The following is a 27,696-nucleotide window of genomic DNA, read 5'->3' on the forward strand; positions in this document are numbered from 1 at the left end:
GACGGGCGGGGGCTGGGAGCTGAGGCTCGGGCTACGGAGGTCGGATCCCAGAAAGAGGACTGGGGTTGCCTACGTGAACACAGCCTGAAGGGGGCTGGTGTGCCACAGCTAGCCAGGAGGGAGTCTGGGAAGAAGTCTGGAGCTGCTGAAGAGGCAAGGGACTTCTTCTTGCCTCTTTGTTTCCTCGTGCGCGAGGAGAGGGAATTAAGAGTGCTGCTTCAAGGAGCTCCAGAGACGGGCGCAAGCCGTGGCTATCAGTGCAGACCCCAGAGACAGGCATGAGACGCTAAGGCTGCTGCTGCAGCCACCAAGAAACCTGTGTGCAAGCACAGGTCACTATCCACATCTTCCCTCCTGGGAGCCTGTGCAGCCTGCCACTGCCAGGGTCCCATGATCGAGGGACAACTTCCCTGGGAGAAAACACGGCGTGCCTCAGGCTGCCGCAATGTCATGCTGGTGTCTGCCTCCGCAGGCTGGCCCCACACTCTGTACCCCTCCCTCCCCCAGACCTAAGTCAACCAGAGCCCCCAAATCAGCTGCTCCTTTAACCCCGTTCTGTCTGAGCAAACAACAGACGCCCTCAGGCGATCTACAGAGGCGGGTCCAAATCCAAAGCTGAACCCTGGGAGCTGTGTGAACAAAGAAGAGAAAGGGAAATTTCTCCCAGCAGCCTCAGGAGCAGCAGATTAAATCTCCACAATAAACTTGATGTACCCTGCATCTGTGGAATACCTGAATAGACAACGAATCATCCCAAATTGAGGAGGTGGATTTTGGGAGCAACTATATATATATTTTTTTCCCTTTTTCTCTTTTTGTGAGTGTGTATGTGTATGCTTCTGTGTGTGATTTTGTCTGTATAGCTTTGCTTTTACCATTTGTCCTAGGGATCTGTCAGTCCATTTTATTTGTTTGTTTGTTTAGGTTTTTGGTATAGTTTTCAGCACTTGTTATCATTGGTGGATTTGTTTTTTGGTTTGGTTGCTCTCTTCTTTCTTTTTTTCTTAAAAAAATTTTTTTAAATCTTTTTTATTTTAATAACTTTATTTTCTTTTACATTATTTTATTTTATCTTCGTCTTTCTTTTTTTCCCTCCCTTTTATACTGAGCCATATGGATGACAGGCTCTTGATGGTCCAGCCAGGTGTCAGGGCTGTGCCTCTGAGGTGGGAGAGCCAAGTTCAGGACACTGGTCAACAAGAGACCTCTCAGCTCCACGTAATATCAAAGGGCGAAAGTCTCCCAGAGATATCCATCTCAACGCCAAGACCCAGCTCCACTCAACGACCAGAAAGCAACAGGACTGGACACCCTATGCCAAACAACTAGCAAAACAGGAACACAACCCCATCCATTAACAGAGAGGCTTCCTAAAATCATAATAAGGCCACAAACACCCGAAAACACACCACCAGACATGGACCTGCCCACCAGAAAGACAAGATCCAGCCTCATCCACCAGAATACAGGCACTAGTCCCCTCCACCAGGAAGCCTACACAACCCACTGAACCAACCTTAGCCACTGGGAACAGACACCAAAAATAATGGGAACTACGAACGTGCAGCCTGCGAAAAGGAGACCCCAAACACAGTAAGTTAAGCAAAATGAGAAGACAGAGAAACACACAGCAGATGAAGGAGCAAGATAAAAACCCACCAGACCTAACAAATGAAGAGGAAATAGGCAGTCTACCTGAAAAAGAATTCAGAAAAATGACAGTAAAGATGATCCAAAATCTTGGAAATAGAATGGAGAAAATACAAGAAAAGTTTAACAAGGTCCTAGAAGAACTAAAGAGCAAACAAACAGTGATGAACAACACAATAAATGAAATTAAAAATTCTCTAGAAGGGATCAATAGCAGAATAACTGAGGCAGAAGAACAGATAAGTGACCTGGAAGATAAAATAGTGGAAATAACTACTGCAGAGCAGAATAAAGGAAAAAGAATGAAAAGAATTGAGGACCATCTCAGAGACCTCTGAGACAACATTAAGCGTGCAAACATTCGAATTATAGGGGTCCCAAAAGGAGAAGAGAAAAAGAAAGGGACTGAGAAAATATTTGAAGAGATTATAGTTGAAAGCTTCCCTAAAATGGGAAATGAAATAGTTAATCAAGTCCAGGAAGCACAGAGAGTCCCATACAGCATAAATCCAAGGAGAAACACACCAAGACACATATTAATCAAACTATCAAAAATTAAAGACAAAGAAAACATTAAAAGCAGCAAGGGAAAAACAACAAATAACACACAAGGGAATCCCCATAAGGTTAACAGCTAATCTTTCAGCAGAAACTCTGCAAGCCTGAAGGGAGTGGCAGGACATATTTAAACTGATGAAGGAGAAAAACCTACAACCAAGATTACGCTACCCAGTAAGGATCTCATTCAAATTTGATGGAGAAATTAAAAGCTTTACAGACGAGCAAAAGCTGAGAGAGTTCAGCACCACCAAACCAGCTTTACAACAAATGCTAAAGGAACTTCTCTAGGTAGGAAAACAAGAGAAGGAAAAGACCTACAGTAACAAACCCAAAACAATTAAAAAAATAGTAATACGGACATACATATCAATAATTACCTTAAAGGTAAATGGATTAAATGCTCCCACCAAAAGGTATAGACTGGCTGAATGGATACAAAAACAAGACCTGTATATATGCTGTCTACAAGCGACCCACTTCAGTCCTAGGGACACATACAGACTGAAAGTGAGGGGATGGAAAAAGATATTCCATGCAAATGGAAATCAAAAGAAAGCTGGAGTAGCAATTCTCATATCAGACAAAATAGACTTTAACACAAACACTATTACAACAGACAAAGAAGGACACTACATAATGATCAGGGGATCAATCCAAGAAGATATAACAATTGTAAATATTTATACACCCAACATAGCATCTCAATACATAAGGCAAATACTAACAGACATAAAAGGTAAATTGACAGTAACACAATCATAGTAGGGGACTTAGCACCCCATTTTCACCAATGGACAGATCATCCAAAATGAGAATAAATAAGGAAACACAGGCTTTAAATGATGCATTAAAGAAGATGGGCTTAATTGATAATTATAGGACATTCCATCCAGAAACAACAGAATACACATTCTTCTCAAGTGCTCATGGAACATTCTCCAGGATAGATCATATCTTCTTGGGTCACAAATGAAAACTGGGTAAATTTAAGAAAATTGAAATCGTATCAAGTATCTTTTCTAACCACAGTGCTGTGAGACTAGATATCTATTACAAGACAGAATCTGTAAAATACAAACACATGGAGGCTAAACAATACACTAATAACCAAGAGATCACTCAAGAAATCAAAGAGTAAATCAAAAAAAATACCTAGAAACAAATGACAATGAAAACACCATGACCCAAGACCCAAAACCTATGGGATGCAGCAAAAGCAGTTTTAAGACGGAAGTTTATAGCAATACTATCCTACCTTAAGAACAAGAAATATCTCAAATAATCAACCTAACCTTACACCTAAAGCAATTAGAGAAAGAACAAAAAAACACCAAAATTAGCAGAAGGAAAGACATAATAAAGATCACATCAGAAATAAATGAAAAAGAAATAAAGGAAACAATAGCAAAGATCAATAAAAATAAAAGCTGGTTCTTTGAGAAGATAAAATTGATAAACTATTAGCCAGATGCATCAAAAAAAAAGGGAGAAGACTCAAATCAATAGAATTAGAAATGAGAAGAGAGAAGTAACAACTGACATTGCAGAAATACAAAGGATCATGGGAGATTACTAAAAGCAACTATATGCCAATAAAATGGACAACCTGGAAGAAATGGACAAATTCTTTTTTTTTTTAGTTAAAATTTTTTTTTTATTTTTGGCTGTGTTGGGTCTTCATTTCTGTGCAAGGCCTTTCTCTAGTTGTGGCAAGTGGGGCCACTCTTCATCGCGATGCGTGGGCCTCTCACTATCACGGCGTCTTGTTGTGGAGCACAGTCTCTAGACGCGGAGGCTCAGTAGTTGTGGCTCGCGGGCCTAGTTGCTCTGCGGCATGTGGGATCTCCCAGACCAGGGCTTGAACACGTGTCCCCTGCATTAGCAGGCATATTCTCAACCACTGTACCACCAAGGAAGCCCTGGACAAATTCTTAGAAATGCACAACCTTCCGAGACTGAACCAGGAAGAAATAGAAAATATGAACAGACCAATCACAAGCACTGAAATTGAAACTGTGATTAAAAATCTTGCAACAAACAAAAGCCCAGGACCAGATGGCTTCACAGGTGAAATCTATCAAACATTTAGAGAAGAACTAAAACCTATCCTTCTCAAACTGTTCCAAAATATAGCAGAGGGAAGAACATTCCCAAACTCATACGAGGCCACCATCACCCTGATACCAAAACCAAACAACGATGTCCCAAAGAAAACTACAGGCCAATGTCAGTGATGAACATAGATGCAAAACTCCTCAACAGAATACTAGCAAACATAATCCAACAGCACATTCAAAGGATCATACAGCATGATCAAGTGAGGTTTATCTCAGGAATGCAGGAATTCTTCAATATACACAAATCAGTCATTGTGATACACCATATTAAGAAATTGAAGGAGAAAAACCATATGATCATCTCAATAGATGCAGAGAAAGCATTCGACAAAATTCAGCACCCATTTATGATAAAAACCCTGCAGAAAGTAGGCATAGAGGGAACTTTCCTCAACATAATAAAGGCCATATATGACAAACCCATAGTCAACATCGTCCTCAATGGTGAAAAACTGACGCCATGTCCACTAAGAACAGGAACAAGACAAGGTTGCCCACTCTCACCACTATTATTCAACATAGTTTTGGAAGTTTTAGCCACAGCAATCAGAGAAGAAAAAGAAATAAAAGGAGTCCAAATCATAAAAGAAGAAGTAAAGTTGTCACTGTTTGCAGATGCCATATACCTAGAGAATCCTAAAGATGCTACCAGAAAACTAGTAGATCTAATCAATGAATTTTGTAAATTAGAAGGATGCAAAATTAATGCACACAAATCTCTTGCATACCTATACACTAATGATGAAAAATCTGAAATTGAAATTAAGAAAACAGTCCCATTTACCATTGCAACGAAAAGAATAACATATCTAGGAATAAACCTACCTAAGGAGACAAAAGACCTGTATGCAGAAAATTTAAGACACTGATGAAAGAAATTAAATATGATACAAATAGATAGAGAGATATACCATGCTCTTGGATTGGAAGAATCAACATTGTCAAAATGAGTATACTACCCAAAGCAATCTACAGATTCAATGCAATCCCTATCAAACTACCACTGGTATTTTTCACAGAACTAGAACAACAAATTCACAATTTGTATGGAAACGCAAAATTGAGAACGAAAAACGGAGTTGGAGGAATCAGGCTCCCTGACTTCAGACTATACTACAAAGCTACAGTAATCAAGACAGTATGGTACTGGCACAAAAACAGAAATACAGATCCATGGTACAGGATAGAAAGTCCAGAGATAAACCAATGCACATATGCTCACCTTATCTTTGATAAAGGAGGCCAGAATATACAATGGAGAAAGACAACCTCTTCAATAAGTGGTGCTGGGAAAACTGGACAGCTACATGTAAAAGAATGAAATTAGAACACTCCCTAACACCATACACAAAGGTAAACTCAAAATGGTGTAAAGACCTAAATGTAATGCCAGACACTATAAAACTCTTAGAGGAAAACATAGGCAGAACACTCTATGACATAAATCACAGCAAGATCCTTTTTGACCCACCTCCTAGAGAAATGGAAATAAAAAGAAAAATAAACAAATGGGACCTAATGAAATTTGAAAGCTTTTGCACAGCAAAGGAAACCATAAACAAGACTAAAAGACAACCCTCTGAACAGGAGAAAATATTTGCGATTGAAGCAACTTGCAAAGGATTAATCTTCAAAATTTACCAGCAGCTTATGCAACTCAGTATCAAAAAAGCAAACAACCCAATCCAAAAATGGGCAGAAGACCTAAATAGACATTTCTCCAAAGAAGATATACAGATTGCCAACAAACATATGAAAGAGTGCTCAACATCATTAATAATTAGAAAATGCAAATCAAAACTATAGTGGGATATCTCACACTGGTCAGAATGGCCATCATCAAGAAATCTACAGTGCTGGAGAGAGTGTGGAGAAAAGGGAACCCTCTTGCGCTGTTGGTGGGAGTGTAAATTGATACAGCTAGTATGGAAAACATTATGGAGGTTCCTTAAAATCTAAAAGTAGGGGAGGAACCAAGGTGGCAGAGTAGAAGGACGTGCTCTCACTCCTTCTTGGGAGAACACCAGAATCACAACTGGCTGCTGGACAATCATTGAAGGAAGACACTGGAACTCACCAAGAAAGATACCCAACATCCAAAGACAAAGGAGAAGCCACAATGAGACGGTAGGATGGGTGCAATCACAGTAAAATCAAGTCCCATAACTGGTGGGTGGGTGACTCACAGAGTGGAGAACACTTATACCACAGAAGTCCACCCACTGGAGTGAAGGTTCTGAGCCTCATGTCAGGCTTCCCAACCTATGGGTCTGGCAACAGGAGGAGGAATTCCTAGAGAATCAGAATTTGAAGCCTAGTGGCAATTGACTGCAGGACTTTGACAGGACTGGGGGAAACAGAGACTGCACTCTTGGAGGACACACAAAAAGTACTGTGTGCATCGGGACCGAGGGGAAGGAGCAGTGACCCCAGGGGAGAGTGAACCAGACCTACTTGCTGGTGATGGAGGATCTCCTGCAGAGGCAGGGAAGGGGGGTTGTGGCTCACCGTGGGGACAAGGACACTGACAGTAGAAGTTCTGGGAAGTACTCCTTGGCATGAGCCCTCCCAGAGTCTGTCATTAGCCCCACCAAAGAGCCCAAGTAGGCTCCAGTGTTGGGTTGCCTCAGGCCAAACAATGAACAGATGGTGAACCCAGCCCCACCCATCAACAGTCAAGTGGATTAAAGTTGTACTGAGCTCCGCCCACCAGAGCAACAGTCAGCTCTACCCACCACCAGTCCCTCCCATCAATCGTTTAGCCTCATCCACCAGAGGGCAGACAGCAGAAGCAAGAACTACAATCCTGCAGCCTGTAGAACAAAAACCACATTCACAGAAAGATAGACAAGACAAAAAGGCAGAGGGCTATGTACCAGATGAAGGAACAAGATAAAACCCCAGAAAAACAACTAAATGAAATGGAGATAGGCAACCTTCCAGAAAAAGAATTCAGAATAATGATAGTGAAGATGATCCAGGACCTCAGAAAAGAATGGAGGCAAAAACTGAAAAGATGCAAGAAATGTTTAACAAAGACCTAGAAGAATTAAAGGAAAAACAGAGATGAACAATAAAATAACTGAAGTGAAAACTACACTAGAAGGAATCAATAGCAGAATAACTGAGGTAGAAGAACGGATAAGTGACCTGGAAGACAAAATGCTGGAATTCACTGCTGTGGAAGAGAGTAAAGAAAAAAGAATGAAAAGAAGTGAAGACAGCCTAAGAGACCTCTGGGGCAACATTAGATAAAACAACATTTGCATTATAGGGGTCCCAGAAGGAGAAGAAAGAGAGAAAGGACCAGAGAAAATATTTGAAGAGATTATAGTTGAAAACTTCCCTAACATGGGAAAGGAAATAGCCACCCAAATCCAGGAAGCGCAGCGAGTCCCATACAGGATAAACCCAAGGAGAAACATGCCGAGACACATAATAATCATATTGGCAAAAATTAAAGACAAAGAAAAGTTATTGAAAGCAGCAAGGGAAAAACGAAAAATAACATACAAGGGAACTCCCATAAGGTTAACAGCTTATTTCTCAGCAGAAACTCTAGAAGCCAGAAGGGAGTGACATTATATACTTAAAGTGATGAAACAGAAGAACCTACAACCAAGATTACTCTACCCGGCAAGGATCTCATTCAGTTTCGATAGAGAAATCAAAAGCTTTACAGACAAGCAAACTGTAAGAGAATTCAGCACCACCAAACCAGCTCTACAACAAATGCTAAAGGAACTTCTCTAAGTGGAAACACAAGAGAGGAAAAGGACCTACAAAAACAAACCCAAAACAATTAAGAAAATGGTCACAGGAACATACATATCGATAATTACCTTAAACGTGAATGGATTAAATGCTCCAACCAAAAGACACAGGCTTGCTGAATGGATACAAAGAAAAAGACCCACATATATGCTGTCTACAAGCGACCCACTTCAGACCTAGGGACACATTCAGAATGAAAGTGAGGGGATGAAAAAAGATATTCCATGCAAATGGAAATCAGAAGAAAGCTGGAGTAGCAATACTCATATCAGATAAAATAGGCTTTAAAATAAAGAATGTTATAAGAGACAAGGAAGGACACTACATAATGATCAAGGGATCAATCCAAGAAGAAGATATAACGATTATATATGCACCCAACATAGGAGCACCTCAATACATAAGGCAACTGCTAACAGCTCTAAAAGAGGAAATCGACAGTAACACAATAATAGTGGGGGACTTTAACACCTCACTTAACACCAATGGACAGATCATCCAAAATGAAAATAGATAAGGAAGCAGAAGCTTTAAATGACACAATAGACCAGATAGATTTAATTGATATTTATAGGACGTTCCATCCCAAAACAGCAGATTACACTTTCTTCTCAAGTGCACACAGAACATTCTCCAGGATAGATCACATCTTGGTTCACAAATCAGTCCTCAGTAAATTTAAGAAAATTGAAATCATATCAAGCATCTTTTCCGACCACAACTCTATGACATTAGAAACGAATTACAGGGGAAAAAACGTAAAAAACACAAACACATGGAGGCTAAACAATACGTTTCTAAACAACCAAGAGAGCAGTGAAGAAATAAAGAGGAAATCAAAAAATACCTAGAGACAAATGACAATGGAAACACGACGATCCAAAACCTATGGGATGCAGCAAAAGCAGTTCTAAGAGAGAAGTTTATAGGAATACAGTGTTACCTCAAGAAACAAGAAAAATCTCAAGTAAACAATCTATCCTTACACCTAAAGGAACTAGAGAAAGAAGGAGAAACAAAACCCAAAGTTAGTAGAAGGAAAGAAATCACAAAGAGCAGAGCAGAAATAAATGAACTAGAAACAAAGAAAGCAATAACAAAGATCAATAAAACTAAAGCCTGGTTCTTTGAGAAGATAAACAAAATTGATAAACCTTTAGCCAGACTCAAAAAAAAAAGAGGGAGAGGACTCATCAATAAAATTAGAAATGTAAAGGAGAAGTTACAACAGACACCACAGAAATACAGAGCATCCTAAGAGACTGCTAGTAGCAACTCTGTGCCAAAAAAATGGACAACCTGGAAGAAATTGACAAATTCTCAGAAAGATATAACCTTCCAAGACTGAGCCAGGAAGAAACCGAAAATATGAACAGACCAATCACAAGTAATGAAATTGAAACTGTGAATAAAATCTTCCAAGAAACAAAAGTCCTGGATCAGATGGCTTCACAGGTGAATTCTATCAAACATTGAGAGAAGAGCTAACACCCGTCCTTGTCAAACTCTTCCATAAAATTGCAGAGGAAGGAACACTCCCAAAGTCATTCTATGAGACCACCATCACCCTGATACCAAAACCAGACAAAGGTACCACATAAAAAGGAAATTACAGACCAATATTACTGATGAGTATAGATGCAAAATCCTCAACAAAATACTAGCAAACAGAATCCAACAACACATTAAATGGATCATACAACATGATCAAGTGGGATTTATCCCAGTGATGCAAGGATTCTTCAATATACGCAAATCAGTCAGTGTGATACACCATATTAACAAATTGAAGAATAAAAACCATATGATCATTTCAACAGATGCGGAAAAAGCTTTTGACAAAATTCAGCACACATTTATGATAAAAACTCTCCAGAAGGTGGGCATAGAGGGAACCTGCCTCAACATACAAAGGCCATATATGACAAAGCCACAGCCAACATCCTTCTCAATGGTGAAAAACTGAAAGCATCTCCTCTAAGATCAGGAACGAGACAAGGATGTCCACTCTCACCACTATTATTCAACATAGTTTTGGAAGTCCTACCCACGGCAATCAGAGAAGAAAAAGAAATAAAAGGAATACAAATTGGAAAGGAAGAAGTAAAACTGTCACTGTTTTCAGATGACGTGATACTATACATAGAGAATCCTAAAAATGCCTCCAGAAAACTACTATAATCAATGAATTTGGTAAAGTTGCAGGGTCCAAAATTAATGCACAGAAATCTCTTGTATTCCTATACACTAATGATGAAAAATCTGAAAGAGAAATTGTGGAAACACTTCCATTTACCATTGCAACAAAAGGAATAAAACACCAAGCATTAAACTAGCTAGGGAGACAAAAGACCTGTATGCAGAAAACTATAAGACACTGATGAAAGAAATTAAAGACGATACAAACAGTTGGAGAGACATTACCATGTTCCTGGATTGGAATAATCAATATTGTGAAAATGACTATACTACCCAAAGCAATCTACAGATTCAATGCAATCCCTATCAAATTACCAATGGCATTTTTTATAGAAGTAGAACTAAAATTCTTAAAATTTGTATGGAGACACAAAAGTCCCTTAATAGCCAAAGCAACCTTGAAGGAAAAAAATGGAGCTGGAGGAATCAGACTCCCTGACTTCAGACTATACTACAAAGCTACAGTCATCAAGACAATATGGTACTGGCACAAAAATGAAATGTAGATCAATGGGACAAGATGGAGAGCCCAGAGATAAACCCATGCACCTATGGTCAAGTAATCTATGACAAAGGAGGCAGAGATATACAATGGAGAAAAGACAGTCTCTTCAATAAGTGGTGCTGGGAAAACTGGACAGCTACATATAAAAGAATGAAATTAGAACCCTCCCTAACAATAAAAATAAACTCAAAATGGATTTGAGACCTAAATGTAAGACCGGACACTATAAAACTCTTAGAGCAAAACATAGGAAGAACACTCTTTGACATAAATCACAGCAAGATCTTTTTTGATCCACCTCCTACAGTAATGGAAATTAAAACAAAAATAAACAAATGGGACCTCATGAAACTTCACAGCTTTTGCACAGCAGAGGAAACCATAAACAAGATGAAGAAACAACCCTCAGAATGGGAGAAAATATTTGCAAACGAATCAACGGACAAAGGATTAATCTCCAAAATATATAAACAGCTCATGCAGCTCTATTAAAGAAACAATGCAATCAAAAAGTGGGCAGAAGACCTAAAAAGATATTTCTCCAAGGAAGACATACAGATGGCCAAGAAGCACATGGAAAGCTGCTCTACATCACTAATTATTAGAGAAATGCAAATCAAAACTACAATGAGGTATTACCTCACACCAGTTAGAATGGGCATCATCAGAAAATCTACAAACAACAAATGCTGGAAAGGGTGTGGAGAAAAGGGAATCTTCTTGCACTGGTGGGAGTGTAAATTGATACAGCCACTATGGAGGTTCCTTAAAAAACTAAAAATAGAATTACCATGTGATGCAGCAATCTCACTACTGGGCATATATACCCAGAGAAAACCATAATTCAAAAAGACACATGCTCCCCAATGTCCATTGCAGCACTATTTACAATAGGCAGATCATGGAAGCAACCTAAATGCCCATCGACAGACGAATGGATAAAGAAATTGTGGTACATATATACAATGGAATATTACTCAGCCATAAAAAGGAACGAAATTGTCATTTGTTTAGACGTGGATTAATCTAGAGGCTGTCATACAGAGTGAAGTAAGTCAGAAAGAGAAAAACAAATGTCGTATATTAATGCATGTATGTGGAACCTAGAAAAATGGTACAGATGAGCCAGTTTGTAGGGCAGGAGTTGAGACACTGATGTAGAGAACAAACATATGGACACCAAGCGGGGAATACCATGGTGGAGTGGGGATGGTGGTGTGCTGAATTGGGCGATTGGGATTGACATGTATACACTGATGTGTATAAAATTAATGACTAATAAGAACCTGCAGTATAAAAAAGCAAGCAAACAAACAAAAAACAACTAATACTTTCTTTGGGTTAGTTTTATGGAAATATGTTAATATAAATGTTTCAGACATTACATGAAATTTCTAAAAATCTTATATGTTCTGGTATAATGTTAAAAGCCATAATTCTAGTTATTACTTTAAAATGTATATTTCAGAATTAACTAACTTTTCTTGTCAATTGCATTATTATGAACTTCCATCAAATCTTTAACCATGGTCATTTTTAAGTCTTTTGTCATTTACAGAGAGTTCTGGGTGTACTCTGATGCTTTTGCAAAAATGTTCCTATAAAAGGGTTTCATCTTCAAGGAATTCATGGAAAAGACTGAAAAGTACAGGTTTCTGGTAACTGACTATACTGCTGAACTGAATGAATAAGCATTTTCAGAACTCTAATGGAAAACTGATGAATTCATAAAAGTTCTAACAAAAGATCAAGGTGGAAAAAAATTAATTATATGGGACTGAGTGAAGTGAGGAGGATGATTATAAGTTTTGTGACTTTTTGTTTGAATAAAAAAAACTAAACTAAAAGTAGAACTACCATACAACCTAGTAATCTCACTACTGGACATATATCCTATGAAAATCATAATTCAAAAAGAGTCATGTACCAAAATGTTCATTGTAGCTCTTTTTACAGTAGCTAGGACATGGAAGCAACCTAAGTGTCCATCATCAAATGAATGGATAAAGAAGATGTGTGGCACATATATACAATGAAATATTACTCAGCCATAAAAAGAAACTAAATTGAGTTATTTGTAGTGAGGTTGATGGACCTGGAGTCTGTCATACAGAGTGAAGTTTAAGTCAGAAAGAGGAAAAAAAATACCATATGCTAACACATATATATGGAATCTTTAAAAAAATGATTATTAATAACCTTTAGGCAAGACAGGAATAAAGACACAGACCTACCAGAGAGTGGACTTGAGGATATGGGGAGGGGAAGGGTAAGCTGGGACAAAGTGAGAGAGTGGCATGGACATATATACACTACCTAACATAAAATAGATAGCTAGTGGGAAGCAGCCGCATAGAGATCAGAGGGAGATCAGCTCAGTGCTTTGTGACCACCTAGATGGGTGGGATAGGGACGGTGGGAGGGAGGGAGACACGAGGGAAGAGATATGGGGACATATGTATATGTATAACTGACTCACTTTGTTATAAAGCGGAAACTAACACAGCATTGTAAAGCAATTATACTCTAATAAAGATGTTAAAAAAAACACAGCAGATCCAGAAATCACAAAGTTAATGGAGTTCGAAAACAAGCATGTTAAAGCAATATAATAAATATGCTTTATATGTTCAAGAAGAGAGAGGCTGCAAATATATGAAAGTCCCACATGGAACTTATACAGATGAAAAATGCAATATCTGAAATGAGTATTACACTAGATAAGATTAACAGATGCTTTGAAATTACAGAATAAAAAAGATAAGTGACTTTTGAAGATAATTGTGATAGAAACTAATAAAAATGAAACCAAAAAAAGGCTGAAGACCAATAAACAGCATCAGTAATTTGTTGGACAGTATCAGGTAGTCTATCATATGTATAATTGGAGTGCCAGAAAAATTTCCAAAATTAATAAAAAGTCTGAACTTACAGGTCCAAGGAGTTCAGCAAAACGCAAGGAGAAGAAACATGAAGATAAACTGCACAAAGTTACATAAAAATCAAACTGCTGAAACCAAGACATAACAGTCCTAAATGTATATAACAACAGCTTCAAAATCCATGAAACAAAAACTGAAAAAATTGAAAAGAGGAAGAGAGAAATCCACAAATATAGCTGGAGATTGCAACTCTCCCTTCTCAGTAATAGATAGAGCAAGTTATCAAAAAATCAGTAAAGATATAGAAGACCTAAATAACACTGTAAGTCAGATTGATAGTCACATGCATAGAACATTTCACCCAACCACAGCAGAATACACATTCTTTACAATTGCATATTGAAGATTTAACCAAGATCATATTCTAGACCATAAAGCAAGTCTTAATACCTTTAAAAAGACTGGAAGTGTATTCTCTGACCACAAATAGAATTAAACTAAAAAGATACTATGAAAAATGCCCAGATATTTGGAAATTAAGCACGAAGTTTCTCAGTAACCCATGGGTTAAAGATGCAGTCACATCAGAAATTAGAAAATACGTTGAACTCAAGAAAACGAAAACACGGTATAGGCAGAAAATTGAGAGAAAATCTTGCAAAGTGAGGACACAGTTCTGACACGCACAGGTTTCATTTAGCATGGTACTGTGCAAAGTGAGGACTGCCTACATATTAGAATTTGTTAGATATTGCTAAAGCAGTGCTTAGAGAAGAACGTATAGTATTTAGTTTTTATAGTAGAAAAGAAGGGACTTCCCTGGTGGCACAGTGGTAGATACGCTGTGCTCCCGGTGAAGGGGGCCCAGGTTCGATCCCTGGTCCAGGAACTGGATTTCACATGCATGCCGCAGGTGGCAATTCGGGAGTTCGCATGCCCTAACTGAGGAGCCTACCTGTTGCAACTAAGACCCAGTGCAAACAAATAAATTTAAATAAAGAAGTTAATTTTAAAAACGCAGAACAAGAAAGACCTAATCAATGATTTAAGCTTGTAACTTAAGAAACTGAAGGAAAAAATAGAGCAAATTAAGCCTAAATAAACAAAGGAAACAATAAAAATTAAAGCAGAAATGAATAAAATAAAAATCAGACCAATAGTAGCAAAAAATCAATCAGACTGCAATCTGGTTCTTTGAAAAGATCAATAAAATTGAGAAATCTAAATAGCCAGACTGATCAGGTGAGGGAAAAAAAGATACAAATGACCAGCACCAGAAATTTTCAGTACAGATTCTACATATTAAAGAATAAGGAGGGAATATTATGAATGATTTTATGCCAACAAAATTGATACTTCAGATTAAGTGGGGAAGTTTCTTAGGAATACATGCTGTTAAGCAGAAATGGGTAACTTGGATTATCCTACATGTATAAAAAATTGAATTTGTAGTCTAAAGCATTCCCACAATGGAAATTTGCTCCCAAATGGCATCAAACATATAAGAAAGAAATAACACAGACTCTGCTAGAAAATTGAAGATGAGGGAACACTTTCCCATTCATATTGTGAATCTAGCATTTCCCTGATACCAAAACCTGATGAAGATGTTACAATAGAATAAAACTACACACTAATTATTTCTCATGAATATAGATTCAGAAATCCTTAACAAAATAAAAGCATATCTTATCCAGCAATACTTAAGAGGGATAATACATCACGATGGTGGTAATCTGAATAGTGGCCCCCACAGTGTCCATATTCCTACTGTCTGGAACCTGTGAATGTTAACCTTATTTGGCAAAAGTGCATCTGTAGATGTGACTAAGTTAAAGGATTTTGAGAAGTGGGGATTATGCTGGATTAATGCAGATGGGCCAGACTTCATCACAAGGAGTCAGAAGGTCAGAGAGGAGACAGTAGTTATAGTGATGGAATGAGGAGGCATCCAGACCTAAGGAATGTAGGCAGCCTCCAGAAGCTAGAAAAGGTAAGGAAATGGATTTTCCCCTAGAGCCTCCAGAAAGAACCAGCCCATGATTTTTTAGTCCTGTGTAAAATTCATTTTGGACTTACGGTCTCCAGAACTGTAAGAGAATAAATTTGTGTTATTTAAGCCACCAAGTTTGTGGAAATTTGTAATAGCAGGAATAGGAAATTAATACGATAAACAAGTGGAAATGCAGGGTTGGTTTAAAATTTAAACATCTATCAGTGTAAATAAACATATTAATAGTATAAAGGAGAAAAACCCATATATCAATAAGACAGAAAAAGCCTTTGACAAAATTCCACCCCCCGTGTTTGCTAGGAGTTAAAACTGTCTTTAGATAAATTCTATTTATCTACATCTAACAAATTCTATTTATTTAGAAATTTTCTAAATTCTATTCTAGAATTTTATCTCCTTGCAAACTAAGAATATTAGAAAACTTCTTCAGTGTGATATAGAGCATTTAGAAATGCTGGTGAAAGACTGAATGTTTTCTCCCTATGAATTGGGAAAAGGCAAGGATGTCTTCTCTCACTGCTTCTGTACAACATGGTACTGGCACACATAGCCAGTGTAATAAGGCAAGAAAGAAATGAAATACATCCAGAAAGTAAATGAAGTAAAATTGTTTTTATTCACAGTTACAGAATCATATGTGTATGTAGCAAATCCTAAGCAATCTACAAAACTACAGAACTGAGTAAGTTTAACAAGGTTACAGGATACAAAATCAGTGTACAGAATCAACTGTATTTCTATATAGTAGCAATGAGCAATCAGAAACTGAAATAAACAACACAATAGCACCAGAAGTATTACTTGGGGCTGAATTTCACAAAAGATGTGCAAGACCTAATTGTTGAAAGGTTCAAATATTAAGAAGTTCAGTTACATTGTGTTTTTGTTTGTCCTGCATTGGTCTTAGAGTATTCCTTCATTATGAAGACCCATGTCGTGTACATACTGGACACGTTTCAGATATGTTTTTCATACTGCCTCTTCCCCTGTTCTTTATATTTTCCTCTTTCTGGAGTTTTTCTTGTGCGACTTTTTAATTCTGTTTTCTATATCTCTTAACCTTGCGTGTTTTTGTCTTATTTGTCATTGATGCATTCTGTGTAACCTCCTCCTCCTTATATCTGTCTTTTCCTTTAACAATTTTATTTCTAATCTTTTTTTTCCAATAAATTTATTTATTTATTTTTGGCTGTGTTGGGTCTTCGTTGCTGCACGCGGGCTTTCTCTAGTTGCGGCGAGCGGAGGCTACTCTGTTGTGGTGCACAGGCTTCTCATTGCGGTGGCTTCTCTTATTGTGGAGCACAGGCTCTAGGTGCCTGGGCTTCAATAGTTGTGGCACGCGGGCTCTAGAGCACAGGCTCAGTAGTTGTGGCGCGCGGGCACAGTTGCTCCGTGGCATGTGGGATCTTCCAGGACCAGGGCTTGAACCTGTGTCCCTTGCGTTGGCAGGTGGATTCTTAACCACTGCGCCACCAAGGAAGTCCTTCTAATTTACTTTTTAACCTGTTTTAATATCCCTCTTGCAGCTATAAGTTCCTGGAGGTTTGTTTACCTAGATGTAAATTTTGAGTTTGACCTCCTCTATTATATTTGGAAGAATTTGATTTTGTTTTTAATTGATGCTTGTTGTATGCTTCAGTGTTTATTCTGGGACCCCTGGGGCTTTCAACTGTCCTGGACTAGAATGTACGCTAATTTCTCTGGGGATCCTGTACCACACAAGTAGTTTAAAACTCAGACATCATGAGCGGCAGTGACCTGTCTACCTCCCTAACCTCAGCTGACAGACTTTTGCTTCTCCATGATAGTAGGAAAAGTTAGTTTTGAGTTTTCTCATCCTTTTTTTTGAACTTGGGGATTTCTACTCTTGAACTTAACTACATATTAACTAAATATTTGAAATGTTCTATATTATCTAACATTTCCATCTATTTTTGGTCAGGAAAAGGTCCTGTCTTATGCATAGTGTTTTCTTGGTTTTGGATGTTGCTTACTGTTATTTGTTTGATTTACATTAGTTTGTTAAAGATTAGTGTGACTTTAACATATAATTTTTCTTTTTAATCTGTGGAGGTGATCTTTCTGTGAAATTCTTTTGTTCTAGATTGTTGGTCCTTGTTTCCTTCCAGAATTATAGTATTTTAATAATAATGAAAAGAAATTTGTTCTGATGGAATATATTTATAAGAAAAGCATTTCATTTTCAAAATTTTGAATTTACCTTTGTATTAATTGAGGAAAATTTTGAGTGTATATTTTTAAATTCTGATTTTGTCAAGACACACCATCCCAGAGAGTCCAGTTCATCCTGGGTACTGAAGATGATGATGAAGAACACATTCCCCATGATCTCTTCACGGAAATGGATGAGCTGTGCTACAGAGATGGAGAAGAGTATGAATGGAAAGAAACTGCCAGGTGATGATACTCTCTCAGTTTTTAACTGCCTTTACTTGGTTTCTTTTTGTAATGAGAATATAAAATTGAAATTGAGACATCCAGTATTTTAAAACAATGAGTAGAGAATTTCCTTCTGTCTGGAAATTTTATCTTTATTCTCAAAATTTGTTTCCTTAAATAATTCTTAATACTATAATATAAGAAAAGGAAATATGTTACTGTAGATTTTAATATCTTTAATTAGAGGAAACAAGTTTGAAAAATCAATGTCTTGCATATTTAAAGTTTAAAATAAGATTGGAAGCTGAAACTATGAAATTCCAGAGTTTGTTTCTGTAAACTTACTACAGTGATAGCTAGAATAGAAAGAGGAACTACAAAGGTAACTTGTGCCTATCGACATAGACCATTAGCCTAATTTGTAAAAATGTGTTTGTAGTGAAATTTTGTTTTGGTGGTGGTGATCTTTGTTTCTGTTTAAAAGAAAAAGCTTATGTTTATCATATTAAAATAAACAAATGGAATCATTATTTGTAAAATATTGTTATACATTATACATTTCAGATGGCTGAAATTTGAAGAGGATGTTGAAGACGGTGGTGACCGGTGGAGTAAGCCTTACGTGGCGACCCTCTCTTTGCACAGTCTTTTTGAACTGAGAAGTTGCATCCTAAATGGAACAGTCATGCTGGATATGAGAGCAGGCACTCTTGATGAAATAGCAGGTGATAGCAAAGTGACTTCTTTATAGTTAAATTGTATGGAAGTTAGAGATACTTAAATAAGGAAAATAAAGTGGAATTTTAGACCATTGATTTGACAGTTACATGTTGAGCTTCCATTCTGTGCAGGGCAGTATGAGGAGTAGACATATAAATAACCCTTTTTGTCTTTGATAAGTTTGGAGTCTAAAAGATTAAATTAGAGAGATGTAACTACAGTTATCAAGAAGAAAGTGACTAGTGCCATAAGCAAGATATGGAGTCTGTTCTCTGGAAATGCAGAGGAAGGAGCTTTTTGTTTCTTTGTTTTTTGGACCAAGGTATCTGGGGAAGATACAGAGAGTACATTAACTATTCAACTTATGCATAGAATTTGAACACATGGCGATAGGGAGCAGGGTGGTGCAAGAGAAAAGAAAGTATTCTAAGGAGGAGGAAGAGAAGGAAGAAAAGTCTAGAAAGTATAGACAGCTATGAATCTCAGAAAAGTCAATTCTCTGTGAGTATACAGATTTCTTGAGATATGTTAGAAAAATAAATTAGAGGTGGATTGTGACTAGCCTTGAATTACTGGGTTAAGAAATTGGATTTTATTTGGTAGGCATTTTGGCTCTCAGTGATTTTTAAGTTGGAGAATAGTATGATCTCGATGTGTGTCAGGGATTCTGGCAAGAAGAGGTAGGGTGGCTTTGGATAAGAAGAGATTAGAAGCAAGGAGGTCATTTATTCTCTTGGAATGTCTAAGCAAGAAGTGATGACGATCTGATGTCTGGTAGGTAGTAGCAATGGAAACGAAGGAGAGAAAATTGAAGGATACTGTGGAGGTAGAAAGAAGGAAAAGATAGCTGTGATAAAGCTATTTGGTCATTAACTGAAGTTGCTCAAAACCAATATCAAGTTCAATAGTAATAAATTTGATAATGTGACTACCATCATAGATTGTCCAATATAAAAACAAAAAACTATTGTATTTGATCTTCAAGAGGACTGTAAATTTATTAGAATTTCTCAGGCTAGAAATACCAGTACGTTGATATTATCAGATTGATAGATTTGACCTTGTGCTGCAAATCCTTAAGTTATCAAAGTCCTTTCTTGTTCTATATAAATGACTGAAAAACTGAGTAGGATTAGGAATATTGAATTCAGACATATTCAATATGTCTTACTTTGGCTTTTAATGATCACATAATACAATATAATATTTTAGTAAATGTATAATCCAGTGTTCATTTGTATGGTAGCCTGTAGTCATGGTGTTGCTGTTAAGAGTTTACCTGCTAGGTTGATCTAATTTTCTCTCAGAGGAACCTTATCATAGATTTGAAAGCCTGACTGTTTTATCTCAAGTTACTGCCACTTTAAAAAAATATTTATATGTACTTTATAAATTAAAAATAGTCCAGGACTTCCCTGGTGGCGCAGTGGTTGGGAGTCCTCCTGCCGACGCAGGGGACACGGGTTCATGCGCCGGTCCAGGAGGATCCCTCATGCCGCGGAGCGGCTGGGCCCGTGAGCCATGGCTGCTGAGCCTGTGTGTCCGGAGCCTGTGCTCCGCAACGGGGGAGGCCACGGCAGTGAGAGGCCTGCGTACCGCAAAAAAAAAAAAAAAAAAAAAAAGTCCAGGCACCGCAGTAATGTATAAAATGTCATTGCCATCAATCTCCCCATTTCCCACACCTCCCTCACAGCCTGATATAGTCATCTTTCTAAAACTTATTACTTCATATTTTATCTATTCAGGTTCTTACTGGTTTTTCTACCTGTGGATGAGTGAGAACAGAAACTTGATCTGCTTAGTTAATTGCTGTATTCCCAACACATAATAGGTACTCAGTAAATAGTTAATGATTGAATGAATGAGTACAGATACTCATCTACAGTTTTGAGGAAAAGTATGAGGTGAAGCAAGAAAATACCTTCACTTCTTAGGAAGCCAATATTTGAATATCCATTTCAATAGAATTTATTGTATCATCAGTAAAGCACCTTCAACTATATAGGAAGGCTATTGGTGAATAACAGTAGCTTTTCAATAAATAATAGTATTTATTAAAATAAGGGTCTCTATTAATATGTTCATTTTTGTTGGATAATGTTCATATTTATCTTTATGCATCTATTATTCAATATTAGAAGAGAATGATACTTTCTAGAGCTATTTAAGAGTCTTATTTTTCTGGTAAGATTTCACTTAAGATTTATTCTGTGTTATAGTCATCCAAGTATTAGTTTATTTAATAAAAATCATTGTTATCTATGTATTTTTTCTTTGCCTAGATATGGTATTGGACAACATGATCGCCTCTGGCCAGTTGGACGAGTCCATAAGAGAGAATGTCAGAGAAGCCCTTCTGAAGAGGCACCATCATCAGAATGAGAAAAGGTTCACCAGCCGGATTCCCCTTGTTCGATCTTTTGCAGATATAGGCAAGAAACATTCTGACCCTCACTTGCTTGAAAGGAATGGTGAGATAAGTTGTGGCATTCCTTTTTTGCTAACACATCTACACTAATGGCATTCCAGTGTGTTACAATTAGCATTCAGGAAAAGAAACATATTTTTTCTAGATAATTACATAGGCCTTTATCTTTTTAATTCTCTTTAAAATAATAATTTGTGCATTTAAAGATTTCATTTCTAAAATGTCTTTACAGCGTGACAGAATTATCTGTAGAAATTACTTAGATGAAAAAATTAAGCATTTACTCTGTTAAAATGGGATAAGTATTGGTAATATTTAAACACTACACTATACGTATTGAATTACTCTCCTTCTTGCTTTTTTGTTTCTGCTGAAGGATTCTTGTATATTTATTATCTATAAATTTAATCTCTTGAAAATTTTAAGTCTTGTGTTTGGGCCTTTAATATTAGATTTTTCCTGGAGATTTTTTTTTTTCTCCTGAGTATACTTTACTTGCTAGGCATAAGCAAGTTTTGGGGTTGGTCTGCTGATTTCACTACTTTTTATTTACATAATTGGTGAAAGGTTTTTGTGTTTGTTCCTGTTTTATGCTAGGGATGATGTAGTTGATTTTTTTCAAGCCATTGAGAACGGCACAGACCCACACACTGCTGCTCTCCCCTCTCATTCACGGTCTAGCATGGGTTATGTGGGACATGGGGAGAATGTGTTTTTGTAGCTATTTACCTCTGTCACTGTCTTAAGGCTGGCATGCTATCACTGGGGTTCTATTTTGGGTCTCAAAGATAGCTCTGATGACAGTGACTGGAAAAATCCAGTTGCAAAGAATTGGAGCTGGTTTTGAGGGTCACTGCTGCCTCTAGTTGCTACCATTACCCAAGGCTTGTGAGAATTACAGTGAAGAGGAGTGGAGGATGGGCCACAAATCCTTCTGCTCATCTTTTCTGTCTCTGAAAAGAGTATGGCTTTTAACTGTTCTACAAGCACACAGTCACAGGTGGTAGGATTTAACATGTCTAAAGTTGACAGTACTTAGTCATCGTTTGCAGCTCAGTGTAAGATAATTAAGTCCATTTTCTTCTGAGCATTTGACCAATAAAACTCTTTTTAATCTATTTAAAATTGTGCCTTTCTATATTCAAGGAACCTTAAGAATGAAAGAAATCTCTTATGGACCTAAGTTCAATCTGAAAGCAAGCCATCTATGTCATGTCTTTTTTTTCACCTTTCCATGTATTGCATATGCTCTACTTTAGTGAAGTGAATTTGTTTGCCTAGAGAGACCATATTAAATCTTTCTTCCCCAAATGCAGTGGTTCCTGATTATTCTCCAATTGTCAGTTGATTCCTTTTAATCATAAGACAATGGCTGTTTTCTTTTAGATGCCATTTTAGCATGGGCATTTCATTATTTTGTTATATTATAGTTGTAATTTAACTATTTTTTCTGCATGTAGCTTATTTTTTAACTAAATAGTGGTGGTTTATGGATTAAAAGTTCATATTTTTAATATTTCTGGGATCTCTTGAGCATGTAGCTTTGATTACTTAGATCATGTGGAGTTGTTATATTTCTCATGCTTTTCCTGAAAAAACAATGTTATTCCATTAAGCCACACTTAATTAGAATAAACAAGTTTTTGAAGTATAACTATACCTGACCTTTTGAAATACTGTAGACTTAACTTCCTCATCACTCTTGTTGGTAAGAAATACTTTATTCTTAGCTAGTTAAGTTAAAGATTGTATGTATTTGTTTTAATTTATCTGCTGCCTTAGAAATGTAAGCATATTTTAGGGCATTTATTAATATCAGATAATGAGCTCAAGAATATGTATCTTTTAAAATTGACGTTTCTCTTTTGAAAAAAAAAATTCCTATAACATGTCTTATGTTTTAAAATTTTACTTGAGAATGCTATCAGTAGGTGATGCCCTATTGACTTAATGTTATTGATATCACCTTTAAGTTAGGAATTATTAGATACCATTAATGTGGACTTTTTTTATGAGAGAATATGTAGCGGTTCGGTGCAATGTAGATAAAATGCACTAAATATCAGTGCTGTTAAGTTTTGTTTTGGGTTTTATTTCTTAGATTATTTTTGTGTTATATTCTGATTTGCTATTTATCGTTTTTTTAAGCAGCAGCTTTCCATTGATATTATTCTTTAATTTTAAAGCCACACTATTGGACATTCTCATTACTAACAGAATATCGTCCCCGACCATCTATCATTAGCATTGTTTTTTATTTTTTGTTTTGATTTTTGGATACATCTTCAGAGAACTAATTACAGTTTAAGGCATTTTTCAGTGATTTTCTAATATTTAAAAATCTGATTGTTATACTAACCCTGATAGCATGAATTTGAAATTTTGGATCTTTTTTAAACCTTGCAGCTTATGGTGTAAATTGATATTTTTTGTCTCATTTGTCTTCTGCAGTGAACTTCATCACTTTTCATTTATTTGTTTTATCTCAGGGGAAGGCCTTTCAGCCTCCCGCCACTCTTTGCGAACAGGTCTGTCTGCCTCAAACCTTTCATTGAGAGGAGAATCACCTTTATCTCTTCTTCTCAGTCATCTTCTTCCTTCTTCGAGAGCTGGAACCCCTGCAGGCTCGAAGTGTACAACCCCAGTACCTACCCCTCAGAACAGTCCTCCTTCCAGCCCTAGGCTCAGTCGCCTGAACTCCAGAAGTTCCCAGCAGAGGCAGCTTCAGGCCCCAGAGCTACTGGTTTCACCTGCCAGTGACGATATTCCCACAGTAGTAATTCATCCGCCTGAGGAAGACTTAGAAGCACTGCGAGGCCAGGAGCAGAAGAATGAGGAAAATGTTGACATAACTTCAGGCAACTATTCAAAGTCCTCCATGTGTGGTGCTTTCTGCCTCTAGATCACTTGCACTTGGAATGCCTTTCAAGCACATAGCTTTAGCAGCATACATAGATAATGCTTATAATTTATTTTGACTTCTGCATGTTTTTTTCTTTATAGTATATCACAGAGAAGGATAGAATTATTTTAAATTTTAAAAAGACTCCAAACAAGACTACACATAATTTAATTTTTTTTTCAAAAATTTTCACTGAGATTTTACAGGTCAGTGCATTTGAATGGTTCAAAAAATGTAGACATTTTTACAAGTAATCTTTTAATTTGCCATGATTAAAAAAATGGTGGCTCTTCTTGTGCATTTCATTCCATAAGGTGAATGAACACATGTTTTACATAAAGTAAAATGGGGTGATATGCCTTTTATCTACTATTTGGTGCTTTTGTTCAAGGAATGCAATATGTTTTAACCTTCCTAACAAAAAATAGAATTGAATGTTCTTTTTCTCATTTTGTCTCCTGGGATCATCATTATTTCAAGACTAGTTTTATAATTTGGCATAGACTTTACTTGTCCTTTATTTAATGCCATATCTATTTTTAATCCTAATTTACCTTGAAATTTTCAGGACTAGAGTTCCAATAGTTGTGGCTAGGATATATTTCTATGTGAATTAGAAAAATTATTTCTTAGTGCATAAAAGGTTTGTAACTCACTTAAGGGTTATTATATATTATTATAATTTTGGCTTTTCCTCTTACATATTAATTATATGTATATTTATACATATTTATCTTTCTACCCAATTCATATAAAGAAGTATTCTTTTTTTTTTAATTTTGCCGTACGCGGGCCTCTCACTGTTGTGGCCTCTCCCGCTGCGGAGCACAGGCTCTGGACATGCAGGCTCAGTGGCCATGGCTCACAGGCCCAGCCGCTCCGCGGCATGTGGGATCTTCCCGGACCGGGGCACGAACCCATGTCCCCTGCATCTGCAGGCGGACTCTCAACCACTGCGCCACCAGGGAAGCCCTAAAAAAGTATTCTTTAGTGACTATGTTTTACTGACAGCTAAGCATCAACGTGACATATGAACACTAACTATAGTGGTTTTAATCAAATAATTATTATCACATTTCTGCATAACACTGAATAATATGTAACACTTCAGTACTAGCTTATAGTTAACAGCCTGTTTGATGTGTATAAAATTTTGTGTAAGTTGGGTGGATATACCTATTTTCAGAAACTCAGGCTCAGCTCAGCTAAGTTAAATAAATTCCCCTGGATCATATAGCTAGTAAGTGACAGCCCATGTCCTCTGACTAAACATCCTGTGTTCCTACCAGCATATGACCAACCAGCCTCTCCTTCTTTTTATTGGCTGTATCCAGACATACTAAATACCTTTAATCAAAGCTCATTGTAGTTGCCAAAAAAAGATGATACTTTTGGAAGTTAAAAAATAGAAGTTTTGTGGTTAAATCATTGTAACATTAATTATGATAGTACTTATAGTAACCATTGTTTCATAGGTTGTCACACACAGTGACGTGTACTTTTCAAATATCATATTTCTAATTTGTCTAAAATTTGATGAGTTCATGTTATCGCTGTTTGTAAAATGAAGAAAATTAAGACTTAGAGATGTTAAGGTTATACCGTAAATGACCAGAGCAAGGAATTGAACCCAGATCTACATACAACAAAATCTATAGTATAGAATTTAATTGTAAATTTTAATACTCTGTGGAAAAGATAGAGTATTATATAATGAGGTAACTAAACAAAAGAAAAAATCTAGAAATAATTACTCAGAAATAACAAACATTCTTATTTTAATTAAAAAGGACTAGCAAGGTTTACTACTTTTCTTGAACAAAAATGACTTTAAAGTTACTTCCCCTTGCATTTGTTTTTACCTATATCTGTCAGTAATACTGGACATTTCTTGTTTTACCAGTTTCAATGTTATTAATGATAAGGGACTATAAATTTTATATGGGAAGGAAGGGATGTACAGGTTCACAATGGCTTATTAGGTCATGTTGTTAAGAGGATAAAAAGAGCAATTAACTGAAAATTGAGGGACATGATTAAATTATTTCCCCCTCTGCCATTAAGTATGCCATGAGATTTATTAGCCTTTCTGAAGAAAAGAAATTAGAACGTAGGGAAAAGAGGGAATTTCTAAGGAAAAGGGAGAGCTCATAATTACTGTTTAAGAAGACATTTATAGGAGGAATGTAATTACAATAATAGGGGCAACTCTATATTATTCCTTGCCTTAGTTACCTTTGCTGCTTAGAGCAGCTGGAAACTCACTCTATAAGTTTTCCTGAAGTCTGATGAAAAAGGTGGCCTTGGCATCATTTTTGAGAGACTAATGTCATAGATTTTTGTGGCACGGGGTCATGATTTGTGAATATCTGTAGTAAAAATAAAAAAAGAAAGTGGTGTTTCCCATTAGTTATTTTTTGGAGAATAATTATATAAAAGACGTAACTCACTTTTAGTGTTTGTAACTCTTCTGACTCAGTGTTTCTCACCTTCAGCACTATTGACCTTTTGGGGTGGACACTTCTTTGTGGTGGGGGATGTCTTGTGCGTTGTCGGATGTTGAGCAGCACCCTTGGCCTCCACTCACTAGCCGCCAGTATACTCCCTAGGGGTGACAACCAAAGATGTCTCGACGTTGCCAGGTGTCTCTGGGGGACAGAATCTTCCCCAGATGAGAACCACTGCTTCTACTTTCAAACTTTTAATGACAGAAAACTGATATCTTTGATTTCTTTTTCTCTAGGTAGCTTTGCTATTTTAAGAAAAAGAATGTAAGGGCACAATAATAGATTTACCAGGGTATGATTTTTAAATCCCAGTACTGATTGTATACATACTCATACTTGTTTTTTCTTTTGCTCAAAGCAAGTAAAGTCCTTCTGAGTTATCTGTGCTAATGATAGTTTTAATTTTGGGGAATTTACTCATTTAATTCTGAGCTCTAGGAATTTACTGTAGGAGCAGGGATACTTCCTTAACCTTTTGAGGAAATAGCTTTAACTTAGCTGAGAGTAGGAAGGATTGCATGGAGAAGGCGATGGTGGGAATCTCTAAGGTGTGCCTGGCATGATGACTTTAACAGGTTCAAGGTGACCAGGTGAGCCCATGACTTCACGTCATCTCTTCTGGCTTTGTCAGTATTGAGTTGTACATTATTTCTTCTTCCCATTCTACTGTATCCTTGTTTTCCCCCAGAGCCTTCTCCCCATTCCACTCTTCTCCCCAAAATCTGGTGCCTGTGACTGTTCTGGGAAGCTGTGCCTATGTTTTTTTTTTGGTTACACGTTTGCACGTTGGATGCATTTAGTAGTTAGCAGTGTGTGTGTGTTGATGGTCATTGCGGTTGCTGCCAGGGCCTTAATGATACTCTTCATTTTCTTGTGTGGGAGTTGGTGGAAACCACTGAAAAATACTGGTTCACTTTTTTTTTCCACTTGGGCATGTATTTTAATAAAGGAATGGACTCTCTAATGGAAGTGTAGGGACAAAGTTCAAAGAAGAGGCTAAAATGGTGATAAATTAGTTAAGTTTTAGGAAATAGTTT

The 27,696-nt window shown here is 37.0% G+C and overlaps 1 protein-coding gene across 5 annotated transcripts in view; it reads left to right on the plus strand.

The window, feature by feature from the left end:
* Window positions 1-27,696, plus strand: part of SLC4A7 (solute carrier family 4 member 7) — a 133,400-nt gene that overhangs the window by 49,155 nt on the left and 56,549 nt on the right. For 3 of the 5 annotated variants that reach the window (XM_032647508.1, XM_032647511.1, XM_032647509.1), the window contains exons 4-6: window positions 17,982-18,120; window positions 18,667-18,827; window positions 21,105-21,293. In XM_032647508.1, the coding sequence (XP_032503399.1) occupies window positions 17,982-18,120; window positions 18,667-18,827; window positions 21,105-21,293 (489 nt within the window). Of the gene's footprint in view, window positions 1-17,981; window positions 18,121-18,666; window positions 18,828-21,104; window positions 21,294-23,739; window positions 24,109-27,696 lie in introns of all 5 variants that reach the window. The other 2 variants (XM_032647507.1, XM_032647510.1) reach the window with 2 other exon arrangements.

This window comes from Phocoena sinus, chromosome 11 (genome assembly GCF_008692025.1).
Source record: "Phocoena sinus isolate mPhoSin1 chromosome 11, mPhoSin1.pri, whole genome shotgun sequence".
Taxonomy (NCBI): Eukaryota; Metazoa; Chordata; class Mammalia; order Artiodactyla; family Phocoenidae; genus Phocoena; species Phocoena sinus.